General features: G+C 37.4%; 1 protein-coding gene across 1 annotated transcript; it reads left to right on the top strand.

Moving 5' to 3' along the window:
* Nucleotides 1–1,744: 1,744 nt before the first annotated feature.
* LOC149076516 (sn-1-specific diacylglycerol lipase ABHD11-like) lies at nt 1,745–20,672 on the top strand. The gene is made up of 6 exons (XM_089244088.1): nt 1,745–2,145; nt 11,975–12,128; nt 14,250–14,423; nt 14,542–14,736; nt 15,474–15,676; nt 20,441–20,672. Exons 1-6 carry the CDS (start codon nt 2,138–2,140, stop codon nt 20,577–20,579), a joined length of 873 nt encoding a protein of 290 aa, XP_089100214.1. The 5' UTR covers nt 1,745–2,137; the 3' UTR covers nt 20,580–20,672.
* Nucleotides 20,673–21,506: the final 834 nt, after the last annotated feature.

Raw genomic sequence — 21,506 nt, 5'->3', positions numbered from 1 at the left:
GCATCTTTGCGAAACAATCTCATAAGGGTGACTTCAGTGTTGTTTCTGAGATATAAAGCGCTACATCTCAACTTTCATTCTATTTCTTTATTTGGTTTTATTACTCACATGTCTGACCAGTTCCCCCCCCCCCCCTCTCCCCTACAAAAATGGAAGCTGGAAATCATCCTTCTCACCCTGCAACAATGCAGCTCCCAAATCATGAAGTGGCTTTAAATATTTAACGAAATGGGACCAGTGATTGAAGAACACTGGTTTAGTCGAATCTAAAGGAGAGTATACATTAGCAAGCCGACCTTGTAGCTAGGGTCTTCTACAGCGGTTATAATCCACTTGTGGGTATACAAACTTCTTTTGGGTTCCTTTTCTTTTTGTTGAAAAAATCCAATTCCAGGTAGGTCCAGTTCAAACAGCTCAAGAATCGTTCACAACACCGTACAAATTACTGAACAACCAATTGCGAATGCTTACATTACATCCGGATTTCTTGACAGCCGCGACCCAAAATTAACAAGATCTACTTTGCGTCTCACAGGCCTGTTTGTTCCTCGAAATTAGGAAAGCAAAAGAGTGATACTATAAGTGCATTTATAGGGGGACTGTAAATGGATTCGTAAGACTCATCTAGGAAGTCCCCGCGAATCGAGTTTTGGTCGTGACGCATAAATCGAGAATCCTTGGCTATAACTGGGTTTGTGCAACCCATCTTGGAATCCCCTACGAATCAAGTTTGGGTTGTTTTGACCCATATCTCATTACCCTTGCCTGTAAGAAGATTCGTACGACTCTTCTCGGAACCTCTGCGATTATGGTTTGGGGCGGGATCCATAAATCAAGAGCCCCTGTTAGAAGATTGGAACGATCCATCTCGGAAGCTCTTGTGACCCAAACTTGGGTCGCGAGAGGCCCTGCATTCCATGACCTGCGAGGAAATGTATATGCGCCTTAACGATAACTTATCGATGTGAATACGGCTCAAGGTTTGGAGGTATACATTACTAGACCAGTTGCACTCTACAAATATCAATACGAAGGCCACAACAACCAGAATGATGCCCAGCGAGGTGGCTGAAAAAAACAAAAGATGCCCATAAAAATAATGTAAATGCTATACTGTACTGTAACTGGATACAAGAGGTAATAAATTCTCCAGATTCTCCACCACAAGATGTAAATGAAAACCAAAAGGTCACGTTTGGACAAATCGAATGATATAGCACATTCAATTTTTCAGATTTTATTACCAGACAAAACGGGCCGTATTAGGGTGTATTCGCATCTACTCAGTCAGACCAGGTCAGATACGGCAACCATTCCTTAACATAAAAATGTCTGCCAGCGCCAGAACAACCACGATACGATAGATATTAATAAGTTCATTAGTTTTAATTTGAAGAATGTTTGCCGTGTCTGACACGACACAGTAAGTGCCTGTAGATGATCGTAAAGAGGTATAAAATTTTTTTTTTAAAACTGCCCTTATCCCTATTTTTTTGCGTCCCCATAAAGACAACTGTTTTTTCGATTTTATAGCTGTTTGTAGAATGGCCATTTTTTCCTCGATTTTCAAGTTGGAAAAATACATGACCTCAGAAGATATCACATTACCCCCCCATGTTCAAATATATTTTTGAACGTGTATAGCGTTTTCATAAAAAAAAATAATAAACTCAAGCAGGTTTTGATATTTCCCTGCTATTTTTCTTTATGTAATGTGTGTATGTATGATGGTGTCTTTTGTTCGGCTGAGAGGATTCAGTGGCCTTGGGTAAAGCCAATTCCATTAGCAGCTCCAGTCAGTCGAATTGATGGGTACGCAACCCTACGGGGTCTTCTTTCTTCCTTTCGACTTCCTCTTCCACGTGAAACGCCTACTACTGCTGATGCTCATGGGAACGAAATTGCAGCATATAAAAAAGGATAACCTTTTATTTGGCGACTAGATCGTCACGTGACTGCTTACGTAGTACAGCCAAAAGTTACAGAAAACGTCTGAAATTCACGTGTGTAGTTAGTTTCTCCAACAAAGGAAATATAAAAAATAGCATAGGTGAAGTTAGAGTTCTGTGTGACTCTCTCTCTCTCCCTGATAACAATCAACAAGAGTTATTGAAAGTAATATCGCGAAGCAACGACCATGAGCAGGTGAGTGATAACGTTTTATTTACTTTAACATTTCAACATAAACCCGTAAAAAGTAGATGGGAAAAAAAGACGTGAGACAAAATAGTGGAAATACAAACGCGTGCTGATTATCAGTGATGCCAATCGTTTTTTTTCTTCACGATTTTCATATCTTTTGTTACTGTACACATTGGAACACTATGTCCGTTTACATTTTTTACGCGTCTTTCACGCGTACTTTTGTCCATACAAATGTGTTGATGGTGATATAGTAAAGCAAGAACGGACCATGAAAAATTTCGTACATGGGGTCTGAATAGGATTTTCCTTTCCCGTTCAACTTAATCCATCAATTAACACCGTATCTGCCCATTTTTACAGTTATTATAAGTCAATGATCATTTTGACACTGCAGTAAGGGAGGTGGGGCAGATTTGATAGCAATGAATAGCATTTCCATTGTATGTTTGAAAATTGTCTACCTTATATTAGAGCCACTTCTGAGTCGGTGGCTTAAATGGCCAACATTCTAACAAAACATTCTATTGGTATATATATTATCGACCACGTAACCATCTCTCTAATTGAATGGGTGCGAATAAGAACAGGGCTAGACCAAAGTTTTCAGTTCGAGATAATCAAGTTTCAAAACGGGTACTGTTATTTTCTTAATTCAAATTTAAAGGGACACGAGTCTTGAAATCGAATTGATGACTTCGAAGCAATGACTTCAAAAAATATTTCATTCAATTGCGAATAAAATACTAAAAAGTTCATGTCGATCGGTTAATTCGTTATTTCAAAATAAAAGTAAGCAATATACAGGGTGCATAACAAACGGGGGGAGGGGGTATACTTCCAATTGGAAAAAGTTTCCAAATAATGTATAATACTCGTATGTCATTTATGTTTCAAAAGGATTGTATAGTTATTAGAATGGAAAACATTAATTTTTTATACCGTCCTCGTGTGCCCCAAAACCCAGTTACAAAGTTGTTGCCCTGTCTCTCCGAATGCTAACAAAAGAAGTTCCATGTTTCTAAGTGCAATATTCACTGCGATATTTTTGAATTCTAAAAACGGATGAAATTTGGGAAAAAACAGCTCTAAATGCGGAAAAACCATTTTAGCCGGTTTTCAAGCCAATAAGAGAATTATTCTCCTATTGAGTAGAAATTTTTATCGATCACGAAATAATAATAATTTCAAAATCATTTTTTTCATTAATTTCTAAATTATTTCTTACAAAAATTCTAAAACATTTTTCTTTCAAGAATTTCTGAAATTGCTCTCTTTCAAAAACTCTGAAATCATTTTTTCCTGAATGTATTTTTCAGAGTTCTTGTGAATTCTGTAGGTAGATATGCCTATTTAGACACCGAATTTACCCCCAAAATCTATTTGCGCCTCATGCTCCGTCTCTCACTGGCCTCTTGGTGTAATCAAATTATTACTTTTTTCGTAGTCATGTTTCTTCAACGTTTTTAGCCATTTTCTAAAAATGGTCGGCGGGCCACAGCAAAAAGCTCCGACGGCCAAACGTGGCCTCCGTGCCACTCGTTGAATACCCCCCCCCCCCTGCTCTAAGGTATTTCTAACGTATTGGCATATGCTGGAATGTGTATTCTGAGTGTATATGTGGCTCTTTCCCGTTTATGTCGTTAGAGTTAGGTGTGTTTCATGCTGAACTGGCCTGCCATCTCTCTCCCAAATTTTGAAATTAACTTGCATACTCTAGAAATTTTCATGTTGTGGAAAAATCTTGTCGAAAGTCTGCCTACTCTTTGCAGACAGACTTTTTTTTTTTTTTCAAATGAGAGACCTGCTCGCATTCGCATCTTGGAGGTGGGAAATCACAGAAAAATCTTTTCAGTCTGCACAGGCTTGACACGAGGGTTGGCTGTGGATTGAAGGCCACAAACTCACGTTTCAATGGGTAAACGCGATGGATTGGCAACGTAATCCGATGGGTGGTTATAACCGAATAATATTACTTGCGAAAAATTAGAAATTTGAAGCTGTGAGATACATCTTTTCCCGGACTCGTCAAAATGTTTACACCACATCTTACCACACTTGTCACCACATTCACTCACACGTTCCATCATAGGCATCCTCCCGAAGATGCCCACTGATAAGACCAGTAGAACGGCCATAAAAATTTGTGCCGCGGAACTGGCGAAAAAACCTCCATTCAGCTCAGCTCAGCTTTTGTAAGGTGCAATATACTGTATTAACGCGGTATGGTGAGATTCGAATCACAATGCAGCACCCTATTTTTTTGTGAGTGACAATTTTTCCCCTAGCCAATCACTGATAGTATCTTATGAAAAAAATTATATATTTTTACAATAAAATTCCCCTAAACCACCGTATATCTCCCATATCATTGTCAAAAGTATCAATCTACACAACATTCTACGTGTTAGTTGATACTTTTTTACAATACACCTTCGCGTGCCTCTGGAGCCCTTGCGCATGACCCCCACATCTTGAAGCTGGGCTCCTAGGCTGGGATCTTTTGCGGGCCAACCAGACCAGACTTCCACTGGCCCCTTTATGAATTTATAGCGTAAAAAATCAAAAAAATAATGAGAATCATTCCGGGTTCCAGGGCTGGAGCCCTGTCAGCCCCACCCATGCCCTTACGATGACTGCATGAGCAACCCTGTGCATGGTGTGAATAGAATTTATCACAAATCTTTTTCATTTGAACTCAAATATTGAACATTTAAATAAAAAGGAATCATGAAACTTGAATTAGCTTTCGGTACTTTTAAGCATTCAAACCATTTGTGAATGGGTGTACAGTGGAACTACACCTGAGAGACGATATCGAATTTTACTATAAATTCCGCTATAATTATTCAATATGCCAAACTATATCTATCTATACCAAAAATGCTATAAAATCTGCTCTGCTTGGAACAGAAATTCTAACACTTGAAACTGATCTAAAAGAATCATAACATTTCAGCATAATCGATTGACAATTTAATGGCATAATCTACCCTAGCGAAATGAGATGAAACAAAACTTATCACCATTTTTTGAGTTGATTGGTCAAAAGAAATTTAATTTTTTTTAATTACGTTTATTATTATGACTAATGACATTTAATGCCCACGCTGATGCAGCAGTATTGACCAACCTTTCATGCTTTACCCTTTACCTCTGGCATTGCGTAAGAGGTCCACTCAAGCCTAAGAACACGAAAGGTGTCCATTGTGTGCCAATATAAATGTGAATGTGTATACTCGTACGAGACCTCCGTTGCGACAAGAAGTTGTAGAATATTGGTACCTTCAGAGATGGGATGAGACTATGCCTTCTACTTAAAGCAACGAAGTTTTTTTTTTCATTGTGATTCAGGCTCTAGTATACACAATTATTATTTATTTTTTTATCATTTTAAATTTCGAGGAATATCTTTTATATGTGAAAGTAGAAATTACGGGGCAATACTCATCACGTGTTAGGGGAAAAACTTGTCTTCATAGTGAATAACACATTTTTGGGACGAGTAATAAATCGTCAGAAAAAGATTTCAAACTTCAAAAAATTATGTATTTTATTGTTTTAAACGTTTTCTTAACACCTTAAAAATAAAATTAAACTAACCCTAAAAACACGAATAATTAGCTTAAAAAATGCAATTGACATTTCAAGCGTATACACAAATATATTTTAAACATATAATAATGATTTGGACACAGTAAAAAGAGAAAAGAAATTGAAAATACATTATTGGAAAAAAAGAAAAATAAAGTTAGAAATCTTCAAAAAGTTTTACATTTACCCTGTTTGAATGTCAAACATCCTTTTCTATGTTGATGAAGAGGAAAGTCCCCCCCCCCCCCCACCAACCACAATCTTATTTTTTGTAGCAGCAGTCTCCGTATTCTAAGAAAACGAATGAATTTTCAAATTTTCTTCACAAATCTAATAAAAACCCCGTCGGCATCATATAACCTTTGCCTTATCTTCTACCACTTACCCAACAAAATGTTTGCAGTAACTCTTTCCTTTCACTCACACAACCGCAAAAGTTCCTACCATATTTAGGCTGGTGTAATTCTCTCTTCCAGTGCGAAAACTCCCGTGACAGCACTCGATCCAAAATCAAGAAATATTCTATCAAATTTTGAAAACTCGTGATAACTTTAATTTCGCCCCGTTAAATGGAAGAAAAACGCATATTTTCTCTCACAGCACTATTATAGCTCGAGCAGCCACACGATGTCTACATCAACTGAGGAGCTTATTTTCAAAAGGAAACATATTTTTCCAATTTTGCTAAATTTACAGTAAAAGTAAAAAAACTCAATACGTGGTAAAACAAAAGCTTTACAAAATGCTTTAAAAAGTATAAACCAGCCCAACAAGTAGCATGTAGGAATGTTATAAGAATATTCAAATACTATGTCTCTTGATCAACATTCAAGAGAGAGTTATCCACATTTGAATTTTGGAAATGTTCCGGTTTGAAAGAAAATTAATGGAAATGTTACCTTTTGATTAAAATTTGAGCTGTTCAAATCTGAAAAATTGGAAATTTATACTTCACCTGTTGATTCAAGAAGATTTTAACTAATCCAGGAAGGTGCTCTTATTGCCCTCTCCTCAGTAACATAAGAAACACGAACCTACCGTAACGGACACTCCCGTTAGTGGATACCTCCACTCACAGACACAAGTTTGAATTACATCGTCGGGACTAGATGTATCTTGATATCCATTAACGGACACTCCTCGTTTGCGGACGAAATTTTCGGTCCCATGAGTGTCCGTTATCGTGAGACGAAAAACACCGAAGTCTATGGAAAAAAGGTGGATACGTTCCCTTTTGATAGAGGCAACTATCTTTACATTGTAATTGCTACCAAAAATATTCCCGTTCGAATAATCACGGATGCATAAACTGACAGAGCTTATCTCAAAGATTCATAAATTATTAAAAAAGGCATTTCACGGAAAAGAAAAAAAGAAAGTGGAAAATGTTCCCTTTTTCGAAAATAAAGATTTCAACTGACAATGGAGGAAACACCTGTTATAGTAATTCCAACATTACAAAAAAACCGAGATCATCTGTTTTGGCGCAGTTTGATCTATAATTGGTCCTTGCGCCAAATATACACAAAATCCAATCCGATCCAAAAAAAAAAAAACAACTGAGCAGAATGTTTTAGTTTGCTGATTTGTTTTCCCTGCCTAAATTTTATCAAATTAAATTTCAAATATCATATTGATGTGTTTTTATATGTTTAAGCAAATGCATAAAAATCTAGAAAAATGATGAAAATCTATTCTAAAAATATTTTGAGTAGAATTTGAATTTTCCTTACATCTGACAATTCTGACCCCGTTTATGATGTTCTCAAAAAATTAAGTTCTTTCATGTGAGTAAACTATTATTTGTAATTAATAATATCGATGATCTAATTGGGAACATCGGCCATCAAAAGATTAAGATTTCACTAGTATTGATTGATTAGCAGCTGTGCGGTCCTGTGGGCTTCGTGCTTAACTCTCATCGCGCAGATCTAGGTTCGAACCTTGATGGCAGCACAGTGGTGGTCGGCTATAGCCGGTTTCCTAGATTCGTTTTGCACGAATTTCCAAGTTTCTACATGGATAATTTTCCAGTCCAAAATTCGTTTTTTAAGAATTTGTGTTGGAGGGAATGCGATGAAGTTTTTTTGAATTCGTGACGGGTCAATTTGTGTGCTTTGTTCTCTCATTGATTGAATTGTAAGAGGAATATAAGTGCGGATGATGAACGGGTCACTCACTTGCCTTGGGGAAACTGAAATCACTTTTCTCCTAGACGTGGCATACAGAGCTTAACCAGTTCGGAGGTGAGGAATGGGTAGATATCCCGCATTTTCGGTGTGTGAACTCTGTCTTTATTGAAACAGTCAGCACAAAGGAAATCGAACAAACAACAGTCAAAGGTCACGAATAATAACTAAATTGCGATTATATAGTTTCTTTTTCACATGCTTCGAACCGAGTCAAGTATTTATCAGTTTCAACCGTTTTAAATTTTCGTACATTTTAAGAAGGAAAGAGAGCAATGTACCGGTTTTCTAGACAAACGACATTCCCAGAGTCACTTTCGAACACAGACGGTGACTCATCATTACATTATTTGTAGAATACTTGAACCGAGAAGTAAATAATGTTTTAGATGAGATGAATTCTTCTACATCACGCGTGACAGGATCAAGTACGTACTTTCGTTACGCGTCAAAGACCTCAACAAGTCAGATATCATGAAGGATCGACGGATTTACTTCTCATTCTTTGATCCCAGTCTCTGTCGGCTTTTGTAAAACGTTATTTAAATATACTTACATCGCATAGCGATGCAAGTATTTCTTGAATCTAGAACTTTTTTTTTTAATTGGGGATTTTCTAGTCTCACTGAATTGGACACAGCATACACGTAGACGACGTGATTGTATTGATAAGATGACAAATTGCACAAAAATTGACCACGCGTCTCTATAATCACTTTGCTCCAGTATGAAGTACACACGTGTATCTTCATTTTTAACGATTTTAAACGTTTTTAATGATAGTTTTTTTCAAGCCCTGACGTGCACATATATGTACACGACTCAAATCGTCCTTGTATGACCTACTATCAAATAAACTTAATCAATCAATGAATTTTTTCCCTTATTAAAGAGCATTTCGACATACAATGAACACATAAATCAAAAGAGTGTAGGCTGTTAGGGTCTAGGGTAGAGAGTAATGCAAGCATATGTAATGCATTCAATGATTCTTTTCGCGCCAGTTTTCAATACCGAAAACGATATTCAATGTACGGGTGTTGCATGGGGCAATAAAATCCTCAATGATATTCAAGTGCAACATGTGGACGTCCTAAGCAAAACAGACCAGATGATATTTATCCTAGGGTCCTTAGGGAATATGCTAATGAATTGTTGGGGCCAGTCTCGCTCAGATTTGCAGGAATATCATTGCTGAGGGTATCGTACCAAGGGACTTGGTGATGTGGTTCCGATATTATTTAAAAATGATAGTAGAGAAGCCGTGTGCAATTATCGTCCAGTGAACTTGACGAGCTCCCTCTAGAAAATTTTGGAAGTCATTATCAAAAGGCAATTGATGAAGTAGATGGACGAGAGTAATATATTTTGTTGGGAAATCAGAATGGGTTCGGAAAGAGGGAAAGTCATGTGTAACCAACCTCAACCTCCTTCTATGATTAAGTGACTAAGGCTTTGGATAAGGGTAAAAATGTCGACGTAGTTTATCTTGACTTCCAGAAGGCAATCGATCGGGTCCAACATGGTAAACTCTTGAAGCGTTTACACGAGCTTGGGAGGGGGGGGGGGAGCAACTTGCTGAATTGAATGGAATCGTTGTTAGAGATCATTAAAGTATTACGTCAGCATCGGTAGGGGGAGGGGGGGGGGTTCTGGGTTTGCTGACTTTTGATGACGAGGGAAGGGGGGGGGGGGTTTGAATGATGAAGCACAGAAATATGATCATCATATATCACATAATACATCATCCAGCACAGAAATATGAAATATTTTTGATGGCATCTTACTCGGTGAGCCAAAGACGAGGAAAACTTTCCCTAGTTTGTACGCACCTGAACTAACATTCTATCTATTGTATTTATATTTAAGTCTTCTATAGTGGCACCTTACTTATCTCTAAATCTTCTGCAGATCCTTCAAGTGATCTGGAAATGTGTCCGGGCCGCTCAAGTGTTCTAAAAATGTGTAGCGGGCCACTTGAGTGCTCTAGAAATGTGTTGCGGGCTGCTTAAGTGTTCTGGAACTGTGCCACACTTCACTCAAGTGATCCGTAATTACGCCGTGGATCACTTAAGTAATTTAGGAATGTGCCGCGGGTAACGTGAGTAATGTACAACTGCACTGCGGGCAGTTTAAGTGCTCTGAAACTGTGTCATATATTACTCAAGGGATCTCTAAATGTAAATCATGGACTGTTTAAGTGTTCTGGAACTGTGCATCGGGTCACTCAAGTGATCTGTGAATGTGCCACGGGTATAATTGAGTGATCTGAAATTGGGCCACGGTCCGCTTAAATGATCTGGAATTGTGCCCCGGTTCTCACTTAAGCGATCTGTAAATGCGCCGCCTAGTTCATTTTTACAAAATTAGGTTTTGGGGCGGGTCACATCAGATAAACCCCGAGGGCCACATTTGGCTAGCAGGCCATGGGTTTAGCATACATGGCTTAGAGCAGGGCTCTTCAAAAATTCTCGAGTCGCGTGAGCGCTGCATATTTCCATCACCAAACGAAGAGCACTTCTGACGGCAATAACATTGGTAAGCCTGAAATCTGCAAAATTGTAATCTTTGAATGAAATTTTTGCGGGATGTTTAATCGAAACGTTGATAAAGTACTTGCGAGCACGAAAGCGGACACGAGCACTGAGTAGTCTTGGTGCTTCGAGGAGCACCATGGTACTCGTGAGCAATAGGTTGAGGATGGCTGGTTTAGAGGGTGGGTCGCAATGAATTTCATAGAGAGGAAGTTTGTGTTATTAGCCTTCACAAAATAGCATTGAAATGAACAGAAATTGATAATATATAATAACACAGACACATATAGTGGTATTTTCTTCCAAAATTTTAATTTTATTCAGAATATTTTTTGCATCAGAAAAAAAAATTCTGATCGTCAGGGAAACATAGGGGGTCCTGTTGCCCCCCCCCCCGCCCCGGCGTTCATCTGTGATCCCAATATGCGTTAAGAGGTAGGACACAGAGCTGACGAAGTTTTTCTGACAATGGGGGGGGGGAATGAAATGATCTATTTCAGCGTTTCTCTCTCTCTCTCTCTTTCTTAAGCTTTTTGATCACAAGGGCCAGTAAAATATCCGAAACAATCAAGCATGGGTAGCGTGACGATGTGTGCACCATATTTGATGAGATATTCTTCTCTGTTTGTTCCAACTTTTTTTATACGACTGTCCCGTTGTTTTTCAAAGAAGCTTATTTTAATTTCTAATCTATACTAAAATCGTAAATAAAGATAACTTTCATAACTTATAAATGATATTATGATGGTTATGCCCATAAAAATAAATATTTATCACACGTATTTTTTCATGTTTTTAACGCTTTTTTCGTGAACTACATTTCAATCCACTTCGAGTTCCAGTAGCTCTATAATTTCCCTCTCATTTCTTTTTTCAGCCATTTCAACAACAATTGGTGATTTTGCCTACTTATGGCAACGTTTTTGGCGATAATTGGCGATGTTCCACATATTCTGCTTTATTTCAGATCACAATATCTCGTATTTTACTTTAGTGTCTCCTAATAATTATTAATGATCTTTTCGTGAAATACATCTTTTGTTTATCGCGATTAACTGCAGTTGTTTATTTCCGCAATTTTTAGCAATAATTAGAAAATTTGTTGCAACTATTTGGCTACAATTAGCAATACTACATATTTATAATATTACGATTTACCGTATGTCACTGTATGAGATATGGTGCGAAGATCTAATTTTTATATTTGAACCCTTAAGGTTAATATTACTTCCATCAGTTGCAAAAATTAGTTGCAAACTTTTTCATTTAGTTGAAATTAAAATTATATCAGGTCTGTTCTGCGGTTAAGAAACGTTGATCTATTTATGTTATACCCGTTTCTTCCATAACCTTTTGCGAGAGAAATCTCTAAAATACTTGCAGCGGAAAAATTGGTAAAAATTATTCTAAAAAAAAAAGAGAAATAATATAATTAAGAGAAATAATATAGGCAGTTGTGAAAGTTTTCATTGAAAATAATTTTGATATTTTTTCCTTCCCTCTCATTTCGAAAAGCTGGAAACCAATCAATACCGCTTATTCCGTTACTGAACCGACTACTGGATTGGATGACAAGCTCGCACCAATTATTCTACTGCATGGAATGACATGCACAAGACATCACTGGGATGAAATCGATCAACCATTAGCTGACGTAACGCATCGGAAGGTATGACATTTTCCTTCTCTTTATGGACCGATTCTTAGTAAATACAGTCGGCCCCGCTTAATCGGATATCAACGATTCCAGCACTTAATATCCGATTAAGTGTGTGTCATCCGATTATGCTGGAAACAATTCAATTGCCATTTTACAACGTTAGTATAATAGGTATATTGAAAACTAATGAGGGATCTTTCGAATAAATCAGACATAAAATGAAAGGAAAGGAAAAAAAAAATGAAATTTGTATTTAATTGCAATAACACACAATACCTAAGATTTTCACTTTTCAATAGACAAGTTAACGCCCTCTATCGGCTCATTCAAAAACAAAAATAGTTATTAAATTCACATGTTGAAGACAACTTGAATACTTGGAGGCCGGTACTCACTCTCAAATGTGTTTAACTTAGCAATATACTTTCTATTAATTACAAATGTTTCATTCAATAAAAATATTACGTGTATAGTAGTTAATGTGTATTAACAGTTAACATGCGAAGTGTAATATTCAATTAAGCGGGAGAAAAGCGGTCGAAATTATGATATTAATCACTTCATTTTAAAGCGTTTGGAGAGAAATTTGAATTATCTGTATTTAACGAATTAGCGATAAATATGGTAATATTGTCCTAGCCTAACCGTACGCTAGAAAAACGGAGAAGGGGGAATACATAAAAAGCGAAGTATAATAGATAAGGGAGTCTTTTTTAGAGTCCTATTTTCACCCTCACCCTACGTGTTCTCTTTCGCTCTCACATTTATGTAGTACAAAGATAAATTATATGTCTTCCGTAGATAATAGGCTTGCTATAAAGCTTCGCGATAGTGAAGAAAAAGGAAAGCAAACAAAGAGAGCTTGTTTGAATTTATTCCGCTGGAGTTTGGACAACGCCCGTGATCGTAAAGAGGTTAAAAAGGGAGGGGGGGGGGACTTTAACATTGTCTTTATGGGAGAAATTTTAGTGAAGAAGGATTTTATATTTGTTTCAGAAGGGTATCCATTTTCCGACTAAGCGGGGGCCGACTGTATTTGTCTCGAGGATATGAAGTTAATTACTGGATTTACATATATATTCAGAATTACTCACTACGTACCTTCAAAAAATATTAGCAGTTTTTGGCGATATATTGTGATATGATCCATCAAGAAAAAAAAAAGGTTTTCAGTACAAAATGATGAAGTTGTTTTACTACGTTTCACTTCGAGGCGCGAATGCAAGCCGCTCTGTTCACAGAGAGCAGGCAGACGTTTAACACGTAGCATAAAAAATTACTTTACATGAAAAATCAAGCATTTTTGCATGAAAGCATCTTCACTTCAAAATATTGAAGACAAATGACATCAACAGCAAGAGAGCACGGAACAAGCAAAACTCTGGCAACATAAATACCGCAACACACACAACACACATTCCGACATGTGCTGAATCATTAGAAATTCCACAGAGGAATGCTTACGAGGTGCATATACGGTTATGTGTCAGTAGCAGTGCCACAAAATTCCGTAATTTCTATAAGCAGCTCCATCGTGGCGTTTATGTTTCTAAGATTCATAATTTGAGGTATATGTGATAAATTACGTATTAATTAATATGGAGTTTGTGCACATTTTATTATCTAAAATTTTTATAAACAAAATCTATGTTTTGATACCAGTTTACAATGATTCCTCTACTGTGCACATGCTGCGTTTAGGTAAACTATAAAAGTCAAGGACTTCCACTTTATCCATAAGAAGCAAACTGACCAATTACACATTTTTGCCAGGAAATATTTTATAGAGACAGATATGATTTTTTTTGCTCTCACACTACATCATGGGAAGAGACTTTACTGGATATTATGCCGATGTGGATATGGGAAGAAAACGTGGCGGTCTCTACCGTTAGTCGAACTCGGTCCACTTGCAGTTCAGGAGAGTGTGCTATATATATAACCACGAGAGAAGCAACCCTGCTTTTTTATATAGTAGAACCTCCCGATAGCGGACACCCTTGGCACTGAAGAAGAATCCGCTAACGAGGAGTGTCCGTTAAAGAAAATTTATCCAGAAATTACGGTCTTTTTTTGTCAGTTTGCAAATCTGAGAAAAAGATGATGTGGCTATTTTTTTTTTTTTTTCAGGTGTATAAACTCGATGCCCGTAACCACGGAGATTCCGAATGGAGCGAAGAATTTGACTTTGACATCTTGTGTGACGACGTGAACCACTTCATGAAAGAACATAGCATCCCGAAAGCCATCTTGATTGGGCACAGTATGGGTGGTAGAACGGCTATGGAAGTGGCCGGTAAATACGTAAGTATGCGTGCATCCTTTTCGTGCAGAGACGAGAGCCTGATTGCCCATCATATATAATAAGATTGGTGCCATATCTATATTCGCCCATGTAAAAACCATATATTTCTACTTTTAGCCTGACAATGTCGAGAAAATAATAATCGAAGATATGACTCCTTTGGGCATCGAAGCGGATTTTGTAACTGGAATGCGCACCTTTTTACAGATGAAAGAGAAATGTCTCAACCTCATACCTCCTGATACGGATGTTGTGGAAGGCAAACGAATCATCAGGGAATTTTTGCTGGACAAAGTCATGGAAATATTAAAGGTTGGTTGAACTTGATCCACCTAATTCATATTTCAATACGCAATAATTATTCTCACACAGTACTGCTGTCCATCAAAACTAAATGGATAGCGATCTTACGTAATTGATTTCAACGATTCACTTGTTACAATATAACAAGCTGTGGATCAAATGAAAACGGAACAGTTGTTAGTTTTGGTTTATTTTTGTATGGGTGCGGTGAAACTTTGTGCAGAGTTAGAGCGAGATATAAAGAAGGTAGCAACGTACTGCGGAACGAACTTACCCTAGACAGTCTATTACAGACAGTCAGCCGACAGTACCGTCCAAGAGGCAATCGGGTTTTTTTTTCCATTTGCGTCTGCGGAATGTTTGCGAGTAAAGAAGAGCAACATGGTATTATTCATTTTTCAGGTGGAAGAAGGAGATACTGTTGGCCGACATAGCACGTGATTCCGTGCGGCTACCTAGGGCAAGTCCATTCTGCAGTAGAGGTTGCTTTCTTCATATATCCCGCTGTACCTCAACACAGTTTCGCCACACTCATACAAGAATAAACCAAATTATAACAGCTCCGTTTTCATTTGATCTACCCTTATATTTAAATATTTATTGAAAAAAAGATACCCCAGAAATGATATATCTAAGTGTCATACGATTGATCCGCCAACCAAGCGGAGCTGCTATAGGTGGATTTTTATATGATGAAATTATATATGTAATATGTGAGTCAATTATTATTATTCTATTTCTTGTAGGACTCGTCGAACGAGCGTACGCGAGAAAAATATCAAATCGACATGGACTTGGAAAAGACTGACAAGGGCGAATTCAAGTGGAAAACGAATTATGAGCTTATTAATAACGGCAAATGCGTCCCCGAAATGCTTCGTAAAGAGTTCGACAAAGTGTTCGATGGTGACGTACTCTTCATCTGTGGTCCAAAATCTCTCTTCCGAATGTATGTACCGTGACGATAATTTAGTTCAGATCATACGTGATTGGTGGAACAAATTTTTCGAGAATCTTTCATATCTATTTTTTATACAGTACAGCAGAGTTTTGCAACCTCTTTCAAGCCCGCTGCACAGTTTAACTTCCGCGGCACACTCAAATGGGATTTTTCAAAACTACACTTAGACTCATTTAATTATTAACAATGATTATTAAGCATGAATTAATGAATTATTATCACTAATTGTTACATTATCATTTGTTATGTTATCACAATTATTGTTTTTATATTATCACAAAGCGATTCATTGCTATTTAATTCAGCGTTTCTCAAACTTTTTCAACCCATGACCGCCCTTGGAACATATTTTGCTCTCGTGGCACCCCTGTCTTATATAGGGCCCCACCCTCATGCGTGGAATCAGTCAGTGGAATTTGGGCAATTTACCACTGATTGAGTTGTGTGCCGGAAGTTCATGTGTACCCATCATTCCGAGTACGTATACAGTGATGTGCGTGAATTTTAGAGCTGCCATCTATTTTTCAAGTGCGAAACCCCTTTTTTGCTTATCGAATTCAATTTAATCAAAATTAAATTCATAATGAACAAACAATTTTTAAATAAGATCATCTCTGGAACCCAGGCACAAGCACGGATACGGAAGGTAGAAGAGAGGTGAACTTCCCTCCCAACAGCCGAATTATATGGGTGGAGATAGGTCTGTATAAAATACGGACGATCCAACAAACCTAAACAATAAATCTACACTACCCTGGCCTAGAGTTCAGTGAGCTTCTTCCTTGTGGGGGTTTTATGCACAGCCGTCTCAACATCATGGGTGCCCGAGTTGTTCTGGGGCCCCAAACTTAGCTGAAGTAACATATATAAGTAAGCACCTTACATATTACATTTGATCTAATCTTGTCTGCCGCCTATAGATGTGAAAGTCATGCCCACATGGGCCCATGTGTTAAGATAAGTCTGGTTCTATGGACATGCTGGATTCTGAAAGTCACATTTTTTTCATCCACATTTCACTTTATTTCTTCACAGCTCTGTGCTCTCTAAGCCCAGAGTAATGCTCGCTGTAAAACAAGAACCGATTCATGAATGTGTAAAATACGTAAAATTTATTAAAATGTGTAAAAAAAATTTCAAAAGATCCAGCATAAAACCGATTCAATGTTCAACAACATTCCAATTCAGCTCGATAAACAATCAACGAGATCGTGTAACTGTAAACTAGAGTCTGCTTTATGACAAGCCGTCTTCAAACTTTGCTGCATCTGGTAATTTTTATCGAATTAAAAAAATAAAATTGCAAAGAAAAAGTAGTTTCCTCATTTATATTTCTTAAGAAGAAACTAAACAATAGCAATTTTTTCTCAACATTTGAAACTGCATCTTATGAAACGCAATGCGATTCTAGAAAGAAGAATAGTTATTGTGCATAAGGTAGGCGTAGTTTTCATTCGAATCTATAGAGAGAATTTTAATTAAAAAGAGGTGTGTGTATATGTAAATATACAGTATATATTGATGGTTTTTTTGTTTATTTTTTAACTTAATGAGATAAGAAATAATCTGAAAAAGAAGAGATGAAATAGAGGGTAAATTGTAAGGTAATACTTTCACGTATTTTATTCCATAAATGCTTGCATATTTTCAAGATTTTTATGTTAGGAAAAACGTCAAAAAATTAAGTGTCAAACAAGCATGCATTTATTGTGGAATCGATAAGTTTGCGATACTGGTTGCAATCGATAAATTTAGAACAATGGTTCGTAACTAGGGGTTCATGCACCTGTGGGGGGGGGGTGCACGAAAGGATATTTGGGGGTGCGAGGTCAAAGAGAAAATTGTGAACATTTTGACTGATTAATTATTGAGGAGATCGTGAGTGTGAAATGAAAAATCGAATTTTCAAATTATTTAAAAAATAATTTATTACACCGGCATTTCAACACCTTACTTTTTGGCTTTCGCTCGCAGAAACTGTCACATGAAATTCAGAGGGGGAAAAAATCCCATCTATTCTCAGTAGGAAGGGAAATAGAAGACAATGATTATCTCATGTATGCAGTTTTCAGATGTTTTTGAACGATATTTTTTCCGTTAGTGATACTAGATTCATTTCTTTTCGATGTTCATTCTATGATGGTAATTTAATTAGAAGTTGAACAAGAGAGCGTTACCATTATGTAGGAATTTCAAAATTCTGATTCAGAACATTTGTTCAGTTGGTTGGAATTATTTCCAAAACCAAGGAAGACAGCTTGACGAACACACTTCGGCCATTCGTTACCACTCCCCTTTGCGAAGTAGGGTTTCCATTACATTTGCCCGCAAAAGCAAAAAAAAAAAAAATCCAGATCACGTAAATTAAGTGATCACATTCGGGCGGCTCTTCAAAAAAATCGATCCTCTCAATTTCAAAATATGAAAAATCAATGACAAATGTCACAAAAAATCTTGTAAATTTCATTTTGTTGCTTTGATACTATATACTTTTGTTTTTTACCTGAAAAAACTATTTAACTTTGCAATTAAATTTAAAGTTTAAAATTTTAAAACGACTACCAAGTGGGTAATTAACACAGTTAATTATGAACATATTTTCTAACTAGTGCGGGATGGAGAAAGGTTAAAACCACTGGTTTCGATGTAGCCCGAGCTATGTAAAGTGCTCAGATTGAAATGCGGGCTCAAATCGTGATAGACTTTGCACTTTATATGCCTTTTTTATGATAGAACACTTAAGTGAAATTTTGGACCGTTTTTTTTAAATTTATCAGAAGAAAAAAAACACTACGTCATGAGTAAGTATTTTTGTGCAACGACACACTATGCCGATTGGTTGATTGTTTTTAAAATGTGTGATGGATTTTTCATCAATCCTTTTTTTTCAGTTGGCTTTCAGTGGGATACAAATCACAGCTGCATCATGCTCAGCGGAATATTATTTGAAAAAAAAATTCTGTTTGAGAATCTCACGCGATAGAAGTGAAACTTCTAGGTTTGACATGACTAGATTCACGAATTTTCGAAAATTTGTAATTATTATAAATAAGCAAATATAATACACTGAAGAGCCAAAAAAACTGGTACCCCTGCCTAATATCGTGTAGGGCCCCCGCGTGCCCGCAGAAGTGCCGCACGATGTGGCATGGACTCGACTAATGTCTGAAGTAGTGCTGGAGGTAATTGACACCATGAATCCTGCAGGGCTGTTCATAAATCCGTAGGAGTAAGGGGGGTGGAGATCTATTCTGAACAGCACGTTGCAAGGCATCCCAGATATGTTCAATAATGTTCATGTCTGGGGCCAGCGGAAGTGTCTAAAGTCAGAAGAGTGTTCCTGGAGCCACTTTGTAGCAATTCTGGACGTGTGGGGTGTCGCATTGTCCTGCTGAAATTGTCCAAGTCCGTTGGAATGCACAATGGACATGAATGGGTGCAGGTGATCAGGCAGGATGCTTACGTACCTGTCACCTGTCAGAGTCGTATCTAGATGTATCAGGGGGTCCCATATCACGCCAACTGCACACGCCCCATGCCATCACAGAGCCTCCACCAGCTTGAACAATCCCCTGTTGACATGTAGGATCCATGAGGTTGTCTCCATACCCGTACACGTCCATCAGCTCGAAGCAATTGGAACCGAGACTCGTCAGACCAGGCAACGTATTTCCAGTCCTCAACAGTCCAATGTCGGTGTTGTCGGGCCCAGGCGAGGCGTAAAGGTTTGTGTCGTGCAGTCATCAAGGGTACACGAGTGGGCCTTCGGCTCCGAAAGCCCATATCGATGATGTTTCGTTGAATGGTTCGCACGCTGACACTTGTTGATGGCCCCGCATTGAAATCTGTAGCAATTTGCGGAAGGGTTGCACGTCTGTCACGTTTAATGATTCTCGTCAGTCCCGTTCTTGCATGATCTTTTTCCGGCCGCAGCGATGTCGTAGATTTAATTTTTTACCGGATTCCCGATATTCACGGTACACTCGTGAAATTGTCGTACGTGAAAATCCAAATTTCATCGCTACCTTGGAGATGCTATGTCCCATCTCTCGTGCGCCGACTACAACACCACGTTCAAACTCACTTAAATCTCGATAACCTGCCATTGTAGCAGCAGTAACCGATCTAACAACTATGCCAGACACTTGTTGTTTTATATAGGCGTTGCCGACCGCAGCGCCGTACTCTGATTGGTTCCATATCTCAGTTTTTTTGGCTCGTCAGTTTATAAGTTGTGGCAAATAAATTTTAAAAATGCATTAAAGCATCTTGCACGCATGATAAAATAACCCGACATCAATGTAATTGAATAAAAATTTATTCAAAGTAAAAGGAATTGCGTTCACAGCGCAGCCAATTAGGGAGCTGGCACTGTAAGGTCGCAAAACTGGCGTTCTCGTGCGAAATATATTTTCTTTGGCCAGTGGGGGTGCGACGTCACGGAGGGTAGGGAAATGTAATAAACTGTCTTTGTCCGACACAAAAACCGTCCATGCCGACCCCTCCACAGCCAACGTTATTTTCTTACACGGTGGAACCTTTATTGACATGTGCTTTATTAACCCATGTGCTTCTCGGACCTTCATCACAGAATAAGTTAGAGGAAAAAGGTAGTTGGGTTTTTTGAAGAAAATAAAGCGTTTTACTTTATGTGATGAATCTTCTTTCCCTCACAGAAATTTATTTTTTTTCTCTCTATGGAAGTTTCACGTCAAAAAATCAATAAAACTACATTGTTTTCTTGTTTTTCAGAATCGACGATAAGGACCGAATTGTCCAAAAGTTTCCAAAGGCTATATTCGAAGAGATTCGAGACGCGACTCATTCGGTTCACGCAGAATATCCAGAGGACTACGTGCGACACTGCGGCGAATTTATCCAGAAATCTTGAAGTATCTGCGGCACGTTTGTGATGTTCGATGATTATGATCAACATGAAAATTCTATTTGTAACTATTGATTGATAAAACTATTGTGGCAGTAATTTTTGTTTCCTCTCAGATTTTTCTTATGCGTATAATTCCTTTCAAAGAGGTTATAGAAAACGTGAACTTTTCGGTGATTATTTTTAGAAAGTTATAGGCCTACTATACAGTGAAACACCGCTACAACGATTATAGATGCAACGATAAATCCTTCTACAACGGTATTTTTTTTCAAATCTTATTGAATCGTCGATTGTGTAATGCAGTGGTTCCCAATTGGGGTCCACGGTCTAATTGTGGACATGAAAAAAAAAATAATAATGTCAAATTAAAAAAGTAAATAATATTTTTAAATTACTTGACAAGAAACGTTGTATTTAAATTTAATCCACAAAAAGCATCGCTGCAGCGTTGGTCGACTGCAGTAGTAACACTGTTATGATTTGACAAAAATTGTAATTTGATGATATATCTCTATAGGTATGAAACTTATTTTAGTTCTTAGTGGAAAGAAACACATTTTCATCAATTAGTTGATTTCCGAAATAAAGTTAATTTCCTATTTTTAGCTGTATAATTTTTTTTTATTCTCGTAAAAATGAGTTCAGTAACCGTCACTTAAAAAAAATTATCAGTTACATCGGCACATTTCAATTTTTTTCACTATCAAATACAATTTTTCAATGAGGCTGCGTGTTCAATGACTGTTATCAATACGGTTTTTCGAGATATTTCCGTTCTTGCTGAATCCATACTTTCATTTGTGCATCTATCTCATCTATAGCATAATAAACGAACGATATATAGCACACAAACTTCATCCTTTTCTGTTTTTTTATTCCATTAATTTTGTCATAGTTGTAATGAATGGCCTTGGTTTCATTGTATAGCGA

Source organism: Pholcus phalangioides, unplaced genomic scaffold (genome assembly GCF_987345545.1).
Source record: "Pholcus phalangioides strain wild (caught in Gottingen) unplaced genomic scaffold, Ppha-v1.0 ptg000015l_1, whole genome shotgun sequence".
In the NCBI taxonomy this organism is placed as follows: Eukaryota; Metazoa; Arthropoda; class Arachnida; order Araneae; family Pholcidae; genus Pholcus; species Pholcus phalangioides.
Note: the sequence above shows the minus strand (reverse complement) of the source record. Positions and strands in the feature narration are given on the sequence as shown.